The sequence below is a fragment of the Mustela nigripes genome, chromosome 11, assembly GCF_022355385.1.
Source record: "Mustela nigripes isolate SB6536 chromosome 11, MUSNIG.SB6536, whole genome shotgun sequence".
Lineage (NCBI taxonomy): Eukaryota > Metazoa > Chordata > Mammalia > Carnivora > Mustelidae > Mustela > Mustela nigripes.
Window position 1 is genome coordinate 23,527,024 of NC_081567.1, and position 15,862 is coordinate 23,542,885.

General features: G+C 37.5%; 1 protein-coding gene across 1 annotated transcript in view; it reads right to left on the reverse strand.

Annotated features, from left to right (window-relative positions):
• REXO5 (RNA exonuclease 5) overlaps nt 1-15,862 on the reverse strand; it is a 32,448-nt gene that overhangs the window by 2,354 nt on the left and 14,232 nt on the right. Inside the window, 7 exon segments of the mRNA XM_059416060.1 lie at nt 263-450; nt 649-865; nt 1,655-1,747; nt 4,298-4,435; nt 4,935-5,039; nt 13,893-14,013; nt 14,749-14,852. Of these exon segments, the coding sequence (XP_059272043.1) occupies nt 263-450; nt 649-865; nt 1,655-1,747; nt 4,298-4,435; nt 4,935-5,039; nt 13,893-14,013; nt 14,749-14,852 (966 nt within the window).

The following is a 15,862-nucleotide window of genomic DNA, read 5'->3' on the forward strand; positions in this document are numbered from 1 at the left end:
GGAGGATTAAAAGCCTAACTGTAGCAAGTATGGAGTAGGCAAAAGCACGAGCTCTTAGAGAAAGAAAAATGTGTCCAAAGGCTGGGAAGCTAGAGAGTGAAATAAAACTAGTGCCAGGGGAGGGAAAAAAAAGATTCAAAGGCTTAAGTGTCACTTGAACTGGACTCTCCTAGCTTCCATAAACACGAGAAGGCCAACCAATGCCAAGAGCTAGCAAACCAAGACCGCTACCTCTGACCCGAGGATACACTCACTCACTCACCTGTAAGGCCTGCTGCTCAGAGGGGGGAGGTATGACACGAACCCCTGGGGGCCTTCTTGATTCAGGAGGCAAGCCCCTGAGCCAAGCATGGAGATGCCTGGGGGTTAGGGCATGTCGGCCTTTCAGCTTCCAGTCCTTGCCTTTGAGAATGTCGAGGGCCCTCTGGGCACTGCCAAAAGTTTTGAATTCTGAAAGCAAGAATAGTCCTGTTATTAAGGGCCACAAAGCCTGGTTACCATCCAGGGCAAAGGGAGGGCAGAATCAGCTGTTAATGTGATCTAGCATCCCAGGTGGGGCTATTTAGTGAACACTTCCCTTCTCTGACCTCATGTTATCACCATCCCTAATCTCCTTCCCCAAGGTCATATTCCATAGCATAGACTTACTCAGGAAACAGTATCTTTTTTGCTTTCCACTTTTAAGATCTTTAGGCAGGATGACCGCTTCCAAGCCAAGGAAGAGGTTGGACTGTTGCAGTAAGTGTTCTTTGAAGGTTTCGCTCACTCCAGACAGGTATATTGTACCTCGGTTCTCAGAATCTTGTTCTAGCTCATTCACAAGAGTGTTAGAATCAAGGGTGAGCTCTGTCACAGGCCTCTGCACCTAACCAAGAAAGATGGCATTAGTGATACAAAGTCACCACTTGGGTGCCTTGGTGGCACAGTTCATTAAGCCTCTAACTCTTGGTTTTGGCTCAGGTCATGATTTTAGGGTAGTGAGATCAGAGCCCTGCACTGGGCTCCACGCTCAATGTGGAGTCCGCCTGGGACTCTTACCCTCACCCTCTGCTCCTCCCTGCCTGCTCTCTCAACTAATAAATCTTAAGAAAAGTCACCATTTCAAACTTTAGGCCTATTATATACTAGCAAGAAACTTAATTCTGTAGTTTCTTTATCTGTATAAGGAGGCATGATAAATGCCTCAGAGGACTACAGTAGAGACTTAATTACATAAATACAAATGTTTTTGTGTAAACATACTCTCTCCCTTTCCTCCCTGCACAAAGACCCTGCAATGGAAATAAGTTCCCTGACTTCTACCCCAATGAAGCTGTTGATCTGCCTAAGAAACTTCAGAACACCATCTGATCCCTTTGAAAGCTAAAGGAAAGGGCAGCTACAGAAAAACACCCAGAATAAACCATCCAGGGTCTAAGGTAGTGTTAAAAAAACACAAGGAGGACCCCAATTTAGCCCCAGGCTGAGTCTGACAAAAATGAAAGCAGTCATGTTTTAGGTCACTGCTAGAAGAATGCTGCGCTTGACCGAAGACTTCCCAACACAAAATCATCTGCTCAGGCCTCTTGAGGGCTTTTCTCTAAGCTTTTATATACTAGGGCAGTATAAATAAAGGCAAAAGGGTGATGCTTTTTGCTTTCTCTGGCCACTCTACCTTGATGCAGGCACCTTCTACCAGAATGCCATCCAAGGATTCTATGGCCAGCTGGGCAGCTTCCAGGACTTCATATTGTATACAGAGATGTGGCTGCAGGAGGAAAAAAACAAAACAAAAAAACAAACCCAAGATTTTCTTATCTCTGCTTTCTGGGCTCAAACTGCTAGAGAAGGGACTGGGAAAGGGCCCTGAACTAGTGGCCAAAGCCACCAAAATGAATTTCTCTTTGCTGTGCTGGGCTAGACAGCAACTGTAGATCAACTTTAAGTAGAATCACCAAAGTTCAAGAACTGATTTTTCAGCCAATAAATAACCTTTGTTAATTAAAGGTGGTACGGGCAAAGCACTAATAAATGTTTACTAACCACCTTTTCATATTATTTATTACGAACCACTGAAGACATCACTGCAAGTCATTTAGATTCTCATTTGTCTCGTTAGCCTATAGGCTTGGGGAGGTTAAGTGCTTCCATTGGATAGGCTCTATCTTCAAACTAACTGCTTTTCTGCTTAATGATGTGATGTGCAGCATCATCATGGGGACAAAAGTGCTCCTACAGAAAAGCTTCATGGTACCAGATTTGGCAAGTTTCCTGAATGTGACACCAAAAGCAAAGGTGACCTAAGTAAGATAGATTGGACTTAGAATTAAAAAGTACATCAAAGGATACTCTCAACAGTGTCAAAAAGCAACCTTATGAATGGGTGAAATTTTTCAAGTCACATAGTGAAGATTTCCTATATAAAATACATAAACTGGGGCGCCTGGGTGGCTCAGTTGGTTGGACGACTGCCTTCGGCTCAGGTCATGATCCCGGAGTCCCGGGATCGAGTCCCGCATCGGGCTCCCAGCTCCATGGGGAGTCTGCTTCTCCCTCTGACCTTCTCCTCGCTCATGCTCTCTCTCACTGTCTCTCTCTCAAATAAATAAATGAAATCTTTAAAAAAAAAAAAAAAATACATAAACTAAAACTCAACAACAAAAAAATCAAATAACCCAATTAAAAATAGGCAAAGGACTTGAATAGATATTTCTCCAAAGAAGACATCCAGTGGCCAATAAGCATATAAAAAGATGCTCAGTATCACTAATCATAGGGAGATGCAAATCAAAACCATGAGCTACTACTTCACATCCATTAGGATGGCTAGTATTGAAAGAAGAAAGGAATAAGAATGACAAAATGTCAGCTGAAATATAGAGAAATTGGAACCCCTGGCACTGCAGGTGGGAATGTAAAGTTGTGTAGCCACTGTGGAAAACAGTATGGCAGTTCCTGAAAATATACATAGAATTATCATTTAACCCAGCAATTGTACTTTGGGTATACACCCACAAGAACTGCCCAGACATTCCAATGGATATCTATACATCTATATTCACAGCAGCATTACTCAGAATAGTGAAAAAGTGGAAACCATCTAAATGTTCATCAACAGATGTGTGGATAAACAAAACGTAGTACATCCCCACACAATGGAATATTCTATCTGTCCTTGAAAAGAAATGATATTCTGACACATGCTACAGCATGATGAACCTTGAAGACATTCTGCTAAGTGAAATAAGCCAGACACAAAAGGTGCTGTATGATTGATTCCATTTATAGGATGTATAATAGAGTAGTGAAATTCATAAAACCAGAAAGCACAAGAGTGCTTACCACACCTGGTGGGCAGGGACCGAAGAGGTTACTGCTTACGGGGTACAGAGTTTCAGTTTGGGATGTTGGGAATGTTCTGGATACATTCCAGGACCCCCAGCAGATAACTTGGAACCACAGAGAGTACTGAACCCTATAAATACTGTCTTTTCATATATATAAGTTAATCTAAAAATTAGGCACAGTCTTTTCATATATATAAGTTAATCTAAAAATTAGGCACAGTAAGAGATTAAAACAGTAACAATAATATACTGTAATTAAGTCATGTGAATGTGGTCTATCTCAAAATATTCCACTGTACTTACCCTTCTTGTGATGATGTGAGATGATAAAATGCCTGTCTGATAAGATGCAGTGAGGCAAGTGACATACATAGGCATTGTGAGGTAGTGTTAGGCTACTGCTGACCTGATGGTATGTCAGAAAGATCATCAACTGCTTCTGGACTGTGGGTAACTGAAACCGTGGATAAGTGGGTACTACTATACTTAGTAACAGAACTGTATATTTAAAAAATTAAAAAGGCAAATTATATATATATATATATATATATATATATTTTACCCCAAAAAGAGAAAAAAACCCTAAGACTTAAAGCAGGTAGTTATGGTCCCCTGACATATACTTCCCAACCCTTAGGTCCATCTTAGCAGGGAATCTTCTTCTATTTTTAGGTATGAGAGACATTAATAAAAGATTTGGAGAAAGCACATTTTAAACATCTAGGATTTTGTACTTCGATCACTTTGCAAGATGGCAGATTCCTAATTCTCAAAAGAATCAGAGAATCTGGCAATACTGGGTACACTTTATAGTGAGTCAAGAACTGTGTTATCAAACAGCAGGACTCATATTCCAGCTGGTGACAGTCAAGCTCACATCACTAATATTTGTTATGTGAATGGCCCCAGGAGGCATCTGAATTTCCAACATTAATCTAGAGGTGAAAATCCAAGTTTTCTCATTTCATTACCTGATGGGTTTCAAGAACAAGAGTCATGGACCGGACTGGGCCAAAGCTCTTAAACAGCCTTTTCAGAGCCCTGAGGTTGCAATTTTTGCTAAATGGCCCAGCATAAACAGTCGACATCTCTGTCCACTTGATCCTCATCTATAAGAAAAACCGAATACAGTGAGGAGGTAAATGTGGTAAGAGAATTAAGTCAAATCTAAAGAAAGCAGTCAAACCATGGAATAATTCTGCTTTAAGGAATTTCTCAACACAAACACTTGCTGAATATACAAAAAATTTGTATACAGGGATTTCACAACTGCATTATTTGGAATAGCAAAAATTTATAAAGCACCAATAATGAAAATAATAGGTATATCATAGAGTGGAAATACTATATAGCCATTAAAAACATAGGAAATTAAATCGTGACTGACATGAAAAGATATACACAATACACTGCCGAATGAAAAAGTTGCCAAATAGTATACATAGTTTGATTCCCATTTTTTAAAAAAATATTTTCTAAAATATTAATAAATACATTAAAAAATCTGGAGAAATATAGAGCCAACTTATCAGAGTATGCATTACTTTCTGTAATGCAGGGAGATTATAACTCATTAAATAAATCATTTAGCACAACTCATTTACTTACCCTCTTGTTCATTTCCTCAGTGAGGTTGGGTGAAAAGGGTTCAAAAGAGAACTGGACGATGCTGAAGGGAAATAGGGGAATTTCCACTCGGGCCTGCTCAAGAACCTGCAGAGAACAGGAAAGCCAAAATGAGGCAGATACCTAGTGGCTCCTGGAGGTGAGCCACAATAATGTAAGTAAGGATGCCTTTTTACCCATAGCAAAAAGCAATATGGGGCTGACTTTAAGGTCTGGAAGAAAATGGTGACACCGTGTATCCTCCTAGAAAACAGGAGAGTCAGTAAAATGATGTAAAACCCATGCCTTTAGCATTACTAGGAAAAAAGTCTAAAAGAACCTTCAAAATACCTCTAAGAAATAAGCTGAATTTCAGCAGAACTCCCAACATTTTACACTGTTAAAGCCTGTTAGTAAAGACAAGAAGAGGCTTCAAGGACTCTGGGAAGAAATCAAGACACATGGAAGACTTAGATGAAGCACAAACGAAATTACCCCCCAGAAAGAAAAAGTACAACTAAATGCCAAGATAACGGACACTGGTCACAACTTTAATATATTGCACAAGCACAGCCTCAGAGAAGTGTTTTTGGGGAAGAATAAGGTATAAAGAGAAGAGATCCTGCAGGGAAGGGAAAGAAGGAGACGACACCTCTCCCCCATCCAACCGTGCACAGTGCAACCGAGAAGAAACCTCTCACACTGCTGATTGTCCCTTGGACAGAGCAGTGTGGACTCGCATTCAACAATTTGGCTTGTGTTGAGGCTGCCTCAGAGACTAGTTTCTGTCTCACTTGACTCAAAGCACTGATGGTACTGGAAGCATTGTTTGGAAACTCCTGAAAAGGAGTAATGTCGGCAAGGTCACGGACTAGAAAGCTTCAGGCCCTCATTCTTCCACAGACACCAAGTTAATAAAGAGACCAGAATACTAGTTTGTAAGAACTCTAGAGCCCAGCTGAGAAGCAACAGCACCAAGACCAACAAAAAACCCCAAGGAATTCCAGAAAAAGGGAAAGGAAAATATGCAGAGTTTTGTATGCCCACCTATGTTCCTCCCCTATCCTTCCTACACTCCCTCTGGAAGGAAACAAAAGAGGGGGAGTCCGCCTCCAATATTATGGCTAGTCTGGGGTTGCCTGAGAGACTAGTTTCTGTCTCAACTAGAGCACAAATGGGATAGGCAGCCTTGTTTGGAAGCCACTGAAAACAAATGCAATCATCATAGCACAATAGAGCTGCATTCCATAGGCAGATACCCAAGGGAGCAAGAGATTATGAGCACTGAGAAGAAAAAGAAAAGCTCCTTAGGGAATCTAAAAGTATACAGGCAGGCTCAGAGAATATATATCCTCGAACTGGTTTCAGAGGTCCTGGAACCTCTAGCTGGGCTAATCAGTGAAAGTCTTCCATTCCATGATGCCAGATCTTAACGATGGGAGAGGTAGTTGTCTGTGTGTTTTTGGTTTTTTTCCCCAAATGATTAGGTCTCAATAAAAAAGATTTTAAGGCATGCAAAGAAATAGGGGAAAATGGCCGAAAACAAAGTAACAGTCCAGAAATCAAACAGAATGAACTACAAGAGAACAAAGACAAAGGAATGAGGAAAATGCTGAACAAAAATAGAGTATCAACAAAGAGTAAGTGTAAAGAATGAAACAAACTAATTCTGGAGCAGGAAAACATAATAACAATTGAAAAATTCACCAAAGGGGTTCAACATCAGATTTGATCAGGTAGAAGAAAGAATCAGCATTACAAATATAGATCATTTGAATCATGGATCAGAGTAAAAAGAAAAAAGAATGAGGAATGTAAGTAGATCCCAAGATGGGACAATGTCAAGACCAACATACATGTAATGGGATCGAGGAAGAAGACAGAAAGGGTCAAAGAGCTTATGTGAAGTAATAATGGCCAAAAACTTCCCAAATCTGAGGAAAGAAATGAACACAGAAATTCAAGCTCAAAGAACTCCAACCAGGATAACTCCAATAAATCTAAAGAAGCCCACGCAAAGACACATTATAATCAGGCTGTCAAAAGTCAAAATCAAGTAGCGAATCTTAAGAGCATCAAGAGAAAAGCAACTCATTACATATTAGGGAACTTCCTTCAGTGGACTTCTCAGCAGAAATCTTACAGGTCATCAGAGTGGCATGATAGATTCAAAGCATTAAAGGGGGAAAAAAAAATCAAGAATACTGTAGCCAGCAGAACTCTGCTTCAAAAATGAAGAAGAGGGGCGCCTGGGTTGCTCAGTCCTTAAGTGTCTACCTTCAGCTCAGGTCATGATCCCAGGGTCCTGGGATCGAGCCATGCATTGGGATCGGTGCTCAGTGGGAAGCCTGCTTCTCCCTCTCCCACTCGCCCTGTTTGTGTTCCCTCTCTTACTATCTATCTGTGTCAAATAAATAAATAACTAAAAAATTTTAAGGAGAAATTGAGATTTTCCCAGATTAAAAAAAAACTGACAAGGGCGCCTGGGTGGCTCAGTTGGTTGGACGACTGCCTTCGGCTCAGGTCATGATCCTGGAGTCCTGGGATCGAGTCCCACATCGGGCTCCCAGCTCCATGGGAAGTCTGCTTCTCCCTCTGACCTTCTCCTTGCTCATGTTCTCTCTCACTCTCTCTCTTTCAAATAAATAAATAAAATCTTAAAAAAAAAAAAAAAAACTGACAAAATTCATTACAACTAGACCTACTCTGCAAGAAATGGTAAGGGAGTCCTTCTAGATGAAAAAACATTAGACAGCAACATGAAGCCACATGAAAACAGTTTCCAGTAAAGATGAACATGTGAACCAATACAGCAACATCTATGAAGGTAATTTTGGTGTATAAATTCACTTTTAATTCTTATTCAAAATTTAAATGACTCATGAATAACTATATTCCTATGTTAATGAATATACAATGTATATAGATGTGGCTGAATAATTATTAAATGAATATTTACTTATTCACTTTCACAATCTAATTTACTAATAACTTTTCTCTTATTTTTTTTTAGTATAGCTGACACACAATGTTACATTAATTTCAGGTATACAACATAGTGATTCAACATCTCTGTATGTTGTGCTATGCTCACTACAAGTGTAGCTACAATCTCTCACCATATAATGGTATTACAAGATCATTCACTGTATTTCCTATGCTGTACCTTTTATAAAAAGGCAGTTTAACAAAGGGGGGGAGTGGAGCTTATAAAAGTACAGTTTCTGAAACAAAAAGTTCATCAAAACACACAATCAACACAGTGAAAAGGCAACCTATGGAATACGAAAATGTTTCCAAATTGTTTATCTGCTAGGGAATTAAAATCCAGAATATATAAAGAATACAGACTATATATGTAAATATATAAAGAACTCCTAAAACTAACAGCAAAAAAACCCAGTTCAAAAATGGAATTGAATAGACATTTCTTAGAAAATTATATACAAATAGCTAACAAATCCAAGAAAAAAAAAAGAGGTTCAACATCACTAATTACCAGATGACAATGAGATATCAACTCACACCTTTGGGTTAAGATGGTTACTATCAAAAAAGAAGAGAGAAAAGTAAAAGTGTTGGCAGAGACTTGGAAAAGCTGGAACTCTTATTATGCATTGTTGGTAGGAGTATAAAATCCTGAAACCACTATGGTGAACACTATAGTAGCTTCTCAAAAAATTAAAATCCCTGTGGGGGGTAGTTGGCTGAGCGACTCTTAGATTCAGCTCAGGTCATGATCTCAGGGTCTTGAGATGGAGCCCTACATCAGGCTCCTCACTCAGCATAGAGCCTGCTTAAGACTCTCTCCTTCCTCTTCCTCTACCCCTCCAACCCCAAATACATAAATCTTAAAAAAAAAAAACTTAAAATCTTAAAACTTTCAAATCTTAAAAAAAGCAAAATAATAACATGTGAAATAAAATGAATGATGGCAAAAACAGCACCAAGGCTAGGAGGGGAATAATGCAAATATAGTTGTAAAGTTCCTATATGTGAAATGCTATATTATTATTAAGGTAATTACGGTACTAAGGTAAACTATGATAAGTTAAAGATAGATTATAAATCTTAACACAACCACTAAGATAACATAACAAAGAATCACAGTTAATACACTTCCAGAGGAGATAAAATAATAAAAAAAACCTCATTAACTCAAAAATATGGGAAAAAAAAAATAAGAGATGGGACAGATATCACAGTAAGATAAGAGACTTAAACCTAACATCATCAAATAATCACATTAAATGCAAATACTCTAAATACTCCACCTAAAAGGCAACAATTGTTGAATTGAATAAAAAAGCAAAGCCTGACTGGTCACTATAAGAAACCCATTTTATTTTTTAAATTTTTTCAAGAAACCCACTTTAAAATAAAAATAAATATAGCAGGTCAACAATAAACAAAAAGAAGCAGAAGGGCTATATTAATACCAAAGGAAAAGTCACAATAGTCAGCTAAGCATCTGCCTTCAACTTTGGTCACGACCCTGACACCCTGGGATCAAGTCCCACATCGAGCTCCCGCTCAGTGGGTAGTCTGCTTCTTCCTCTCCCTCTCCCCCTAGGTTGTTCTCTCACTTGCTCACTCTCACAAACGAATAAAATCTTAAAAAAAAAAAAAAAAAAGAATATAAAATGTTTCCAGGGATAAAGACCTATTTTAATGATAAAGGGGCCAATGCATCAGGAAAACATAATGTATAATGTTTATGTATCTAATAGGAAAGCTTCATTATACATAAAGCAAAAATTAATGAAACTCTAAGCACAAACAAATCTAAGAACAAAACTCTAAGAACAAAACAATAAATTTAAAAGATTCAAGTAATTCAAAGTACTTAAGTAAATTCTTGGACAATAGGGAATTTAAGAAATCAGGAATAGATCTCAGGAAAATCCCTAATTATTTGGAAAATAAATAGCACTCTTTTAAAAAAAACATGAGCCAAAGAAGAAATCAAAAGGAAAATTAAAAAGAATTCTGAACTGAATGAAAATGAACACACTTTTTAAGTATTTATTTAAACTTATCAATCTTTCTAAGATGAAGTTAAAGTAGAACTCAGATGGAAATTTACGGCTCTAGAATACCTGTAATAAAAAAGAATCACCTCAGTTAACACTATTGTGGATGCATTAGCCAAAGCATTTAGAAAAAAAATAATTAGGGACATGGGAACTGGAAAAAGAGAAATACAACTATGGTACATAAGCACACTGGAATACCATGGAGCTATAATAAAGAATAAAGAAAATCCTTAATAAAATGGTATGATAATGATTTCCAGATATATTGTTAAGGGGAAAAAGCCACTGCAAAAGAGCTTATATAGTATGTTAACCTCTGTGCAATAAAGAAAGAGAAATAAAAAATCATATATATATGCTTTTCTTTACCAAAAAGGCAAATGAAGGATTAAAGCAGGGAGTGGGAAGGAATGGGTAAAAGAGATGTATGACGGAACTGCATTTCTCTTAGTTTACAGAGTTTTGGTAGTTTTGCCTTTGGAAGCACATTATTGTTCTACAGATCCCAAAAATAAATCAACAAAGATAGAAGAGAAGGAAAAAACCTAAAACTGAAAGCAAAATGAAACAAATGAACCCAACTATATTTTCAGTATAAAACACAGCTAATCTGAAGGGGAGGAAAAAACCAATCCAAGTAACTTATAAATGAAATCTTCATATACCTAATACTCATTTGTAGATGGGGTGGGCGATAAAGAGGAGAGTGAACTGTAAACCAAATTCTTAACTACAGTGATTTGGGTGCATCAATTCTAAAAGCATTTTGGATATAGTTTAGGTTGCACCAAATGAGTAAATGTTGTTGTGAGCCAGGGTTCCCACACTGGATAAAGAAAGTTACAAATAGAGAATGAGGAAAAGCAAGGAAGAACCTTATATGAAAAGGCTGAAATAAGAGGTATTTGTAGAGACACATGATTTCTAAAACATGTATATGTGTGTATATTTATGTGTGTGTGTGTACATGTATCTGTCATCGACATGCATATATTTCCTAACTCTGCTTTAAGGGTCTAGAAGCAAAGACACCCCAGTACCAAATGCATACCCAGTGCCCAGCTCTCGGTTTCTAATACCAAGATGAAACCGAGTATCTTGTGCCAGCGAGGAAGAAAATGCTCAAAAAAATTATGAGTCCATGTCACAAGGACAAAGGAGCCAACTTGAAGGGGCTACCATTAGCCAAATCTGTGAAGTTTGGAAACCAAAACAATTTAATACAATTGTAAATTATAAACCACTGAAGTAAACAGGAATACTGAATGAATGAATGAATGAATGATACGTATTATAAAGGAAGGGTTCATTCTTTTGTTGTCCATCTGTCCTTTATATTTATAGTAAAATATGTTTTACATAAACATAATATAAACATATTTATATAAAACATTTTACTATAAAAATGAAAATGATACACATTTTTAGCAGCATAATTTTTATTTTTTTATATATTTTATCCATAGAACTTTTATAGTATCAAAATCAGAAAACTTAGAGAAGGAAACAGGAAAGTAATTTGTGGCCCTTAATTTTAGCTGGTTCATTTTGCTGTTTTTCCATTTAATGTTTAAATTTGTGCACATGCACACCAATTTCTTTAGAAAGCTTTCTCAGACTTTCCTTTTTTTTTTTTAAAGATTTTATTTATTTATTCGACAGAGAGAGATCACAAGTAGGCAGAGAGGCAGGCAGAGAGAGAGAGAGGAGGAGGCAGGCTCCCTGCTGAGCAGAGAGCCCGATGCGAGACTCGATCCCAGGACCCTGAGATCATGACCTGAGCCAAAGGCAGCGGCTTAACCCACTGAGCCACCCAGGTGCCCCTCAGACTTTCCTTCTTCCTGAAATGCATCATTTTAAAAACTTTTTAGTAGGGTTTTTTGGTATAAAATGTTCTTCTTTATCTGAAAAGATACTTCTTCCACTTTCATTTTGATACAGTTTTGCTGGGTAGACTTTTATAAGTTGAAAGTCACCTTCTGTTGGTACTTTGAAGATATGCTTTCACTGTCCTCAGATTCCTACTGTTGCTGTTGAGAAATTGGCTTATTGCTCTTTGAAGGTGATCTTCTCTCTGGCTTGCTACCAATATATCTGTTTGGGAGGTAATAAATACAATTTCCCTGCAATATGTCTAAATGCGATTTCTTTCTTTTTTCTAATGTGATTCCTTATTATATTTATCCTGCTTATAATTCACTTAGCCACCTGAACCTGTGTTCACATAGCTCTGGTTAGTGGAAGAGGTATCCTTTCTCCTGTTCAAAAGACATTAGTCCATGGGATGTCACTTTTTCTGCCTTCTTAGCAATTCTTTATTATTATTTACATTCTATTCTGTATTTTTAGCTCTCCCTCTCTCCTGGCTCTTTCCTTGGAAGCTTCTAGCACTTCCTTTGAGAAAATGAAAATAGTAAAAAAAAAGAATGGAGATAATAAAAGTCGCTGACATATTCCACTTAAGGAGGTCCCCTCAGCTCCAGCCCTTAAGCAGAATCTCCAAACTCAGACGCATCCTCAGCCGAGGTATTCCATGCTGACAGATATCTTGCTTCCCACGAAAAATCAGGACTCTTGCTTACAGAGTGCTGAGTAACAATTAGTAAATATGAAGGAAGTGCTAGAGCTGGAAACCATCATTGTGCAACCATTACATGGGAATCAAAAATTTTTGCTAAATATAAGAGGGGAAGTTTTGATGAAAAGCAGGATACGTGCTTTCCTTAAAATTATCTCCTCATATTACTTATTAGAAGGAACAAAAGTAGTAAATCTATTGTGGAGAAAGCAGATAGTATCTTGCTAAGGTCATCAAAATAAACAGTACAAAATAAAGGACAGATGGACAACATGTGCTCTGAATGTGATACCCTGAAAAGGAAACATGACTTAAAGTAGTTTGGTAAAGAATGCATAACCTGTATCTAATCATGGGGAAACAAACCCATAATGAGGAACATTCTGGAAGGGAAGACATGCAACATGTATTACTTAAAAATTACCATGAAAGACAAAGAGAGAAAGGTCGAGAGATATATCCAGATTAAAGGGAACTAAAAATATAGGACAACTAAATGCAATATGTGACCCTAGTATGTACTGCTCTGAAGGAAAAAGAAATGCTAAAGGACATTATTGGATCAACTAAGAAAATTAGAATACAGATGAAATTACAGAAAGGTACTGTAACAATATTAACTTTATAGAAGTTTATTATAGTTACATAAGAGAATATTTCTGTTCTCAGGAAATATACATTGAAGGATCTAGAGGAAAATGACCATAATCTATGATGTGATCAAATGGTTTAAAAAATAAAAGGTCATATAGAAAGAGGAAGATAGAAACAGCAAAAAGAGCTTAAGCATGCCCGCACACACACAGATAGAGCAAATGGGGCACAACAACAACAGACGATGAATATAGATAGAAGGTATATGCCACCATTCGTGCAAATCTTCTGTAAGTTTGAAATTCTTTCCAGATAAAACTAAAATACATACATACATACATACATACATACATATATAAATCTGAACAAGCTGACCTAAGTTCGTGCTGCAATACATCCCTTCAACTTTACACATACAGCAATAATAGATAAAATTTAAGAACAGAAAACCAAAAAAATAAAGTTAGGCTAAACTAAGATAAACATCTATATAAGTTAGAAGAACAGAAACTCAAAGTGGTGTGGAAATACCAAAGGTGGGGTCTACAGGCAGACATTGACAGCTGACAGTTCTGCTCCTGTGGGGTAATTGGGAATAAAAGTGCTCCTTACAAGATGTGAGACAAAAGCCAGACTTGATAATGGTAGCCAGTGTTGTTGATGAAAAAAAGCTTGCTGCTTAGTATGAATTGCAAAGGGCTACATTCCCGTTTGCTTTGAGCATAATCTTCAAAGAGACAGCAGGTCACTCACCTCTTTATTTGAAAGGCACTTAATAGTCTGACAGTTTCTGGCAGAACAAAGTTCACTAGTTTCTGCTTCCCGGGTCAAGAAAAGGAGCTTCTGACCCATTAAGTCCAAGCACTCCAAAACACTGTGAAGAAGTATAGAGATCAGGGAAGAACAACAGTTTTCCCTAACCTAAGACTTACTTCTCTACTTGCACTGTCTAAATAAGGCAGCCACTAGCAACATGTGGCTATTTAAATTAAGGTTGATATAAAATAAAATTACAATTCAGTTCCTCAATATGCATTAGTCACACATACTGTACTGTGTGGACCTTACTGGACACCACAGACCTAAAACAATTCCATCTCTGCAAAAGTCATAATGGACAGTATTGCTCTATATTTAGGGGAAGGACAGAGAAACAAGAAAAATACTCAAAGCTCTCTAACAAGTTTATACTCTAAGGCTCTGATACATTTATTATGGTGTGGTGGTCAACTCCTTCCAGGCCTGTTTTTTGTTTTTCCCTAATCTTGGCAATACACTAAGGCTATAGTTGATTCTTCTAATCAAAATACCCAGGAGTCTATCATCTTGCCTAACGCTACTCAATTCACTATATTTCAGTGTCTTCCTTTTTGGTAAAAGAGTTATTTTAAGACCAGTCACTACATTTAGAAAGTAAGAAAAATAAATAGGTACTATTTAGGGTGGAAGGTGGTATTTTTCCCTCTGTGGTTTTTGTGACAGTAGAATGTTATTTATACTAGTGGTAAATAATTTTCAATAGACTCAAAAAGGGAAAAATTTGCAGGTTGTCTAAATAAGAAACCAGATATTCTTGTTTTTGTTCTTGTTGAGAACTGAAAAATATTACCTTGTATTTGGCTGATAAACTATTTCTGCTGTATTTCTCAGCTCTTGGCCTGTTGCTAGCAATTCTTGGTGACTAGCTAGTGCTTCCAGATTTAGTTCTGCAATCTTGAAGAAAATAAAGTGGTAAAAATCATCTAATTTCCTGCAAAGCATTTGAGGCTTGAAAAACAAAACACCACAAAGCAAAAAAAAATCCAAGAAAAACTCACTCAAGTGGTGTTCTCTACTTCTGTAGACAGTGGCTTTGCCATTGCCATAGTCCCAGGTTGGCTTCAGTAGCTACCAGATGGTTTCTGACCGCTTAGCCAAGAATGACAATCTGTTACCAGCTGCTGATGTTGTGACATGAATATGGGAAAGGGCCAAGCAGGGCTACGTATAAAGGGATGGCATTCCGGCTCATGCTGATCCCACAGCTGGGCACTTAAAAGTTACTTCTTTGTTAACAGGCCATTTTTGGAAATTATAAAAGAATGGCTTTTATAGCAACAACAAAAAAAGACCTTTTATTGGTTTAATACAAAACCAGTTTATTCTTCTTCCATAAAGTGGGAGACCACTTGGGAGTTGCAATGCAGAGAGTGAGAAACAAACTACTATCATTATTTATACATGTATGTTATAAGACATTTTAGAATGTCTTTCTACCACTGTGACACAAAATACTATTCTGGATGCTTAGGATCCCACACAGACTACAGTGTATTTCACAGTGGAGTTATGATAGAACATACCATGCAATGGGACAACCTAGTAAGTTGGAATGCATTGTAACAAGGTATGTAAGAAACTGTCTCCTTCAAGGTTTCCCTCATGTGCTGTCCTAATCTACACCCACTGAACTGCTGCTGAAACGGCATGCTTCCCCCACCCCAAAAGAGCAAAATCTATGTAGATCTTTCATAATTATTATTATAATTATCAGCATACAATGAGCCACACATTATTGTGCTTAATATATTCAAGGCACTGCACTACTAGCTTTATATAAGATACCTCATTTACACGCACCAATATCTCACAGAAATGTGTTTCCATTTTACAGATGTAGTAACTGAATTTCTTTGGAGAAATTGACCCAGATTATGTAGCTAAACATAGTACTATCTTTTTTT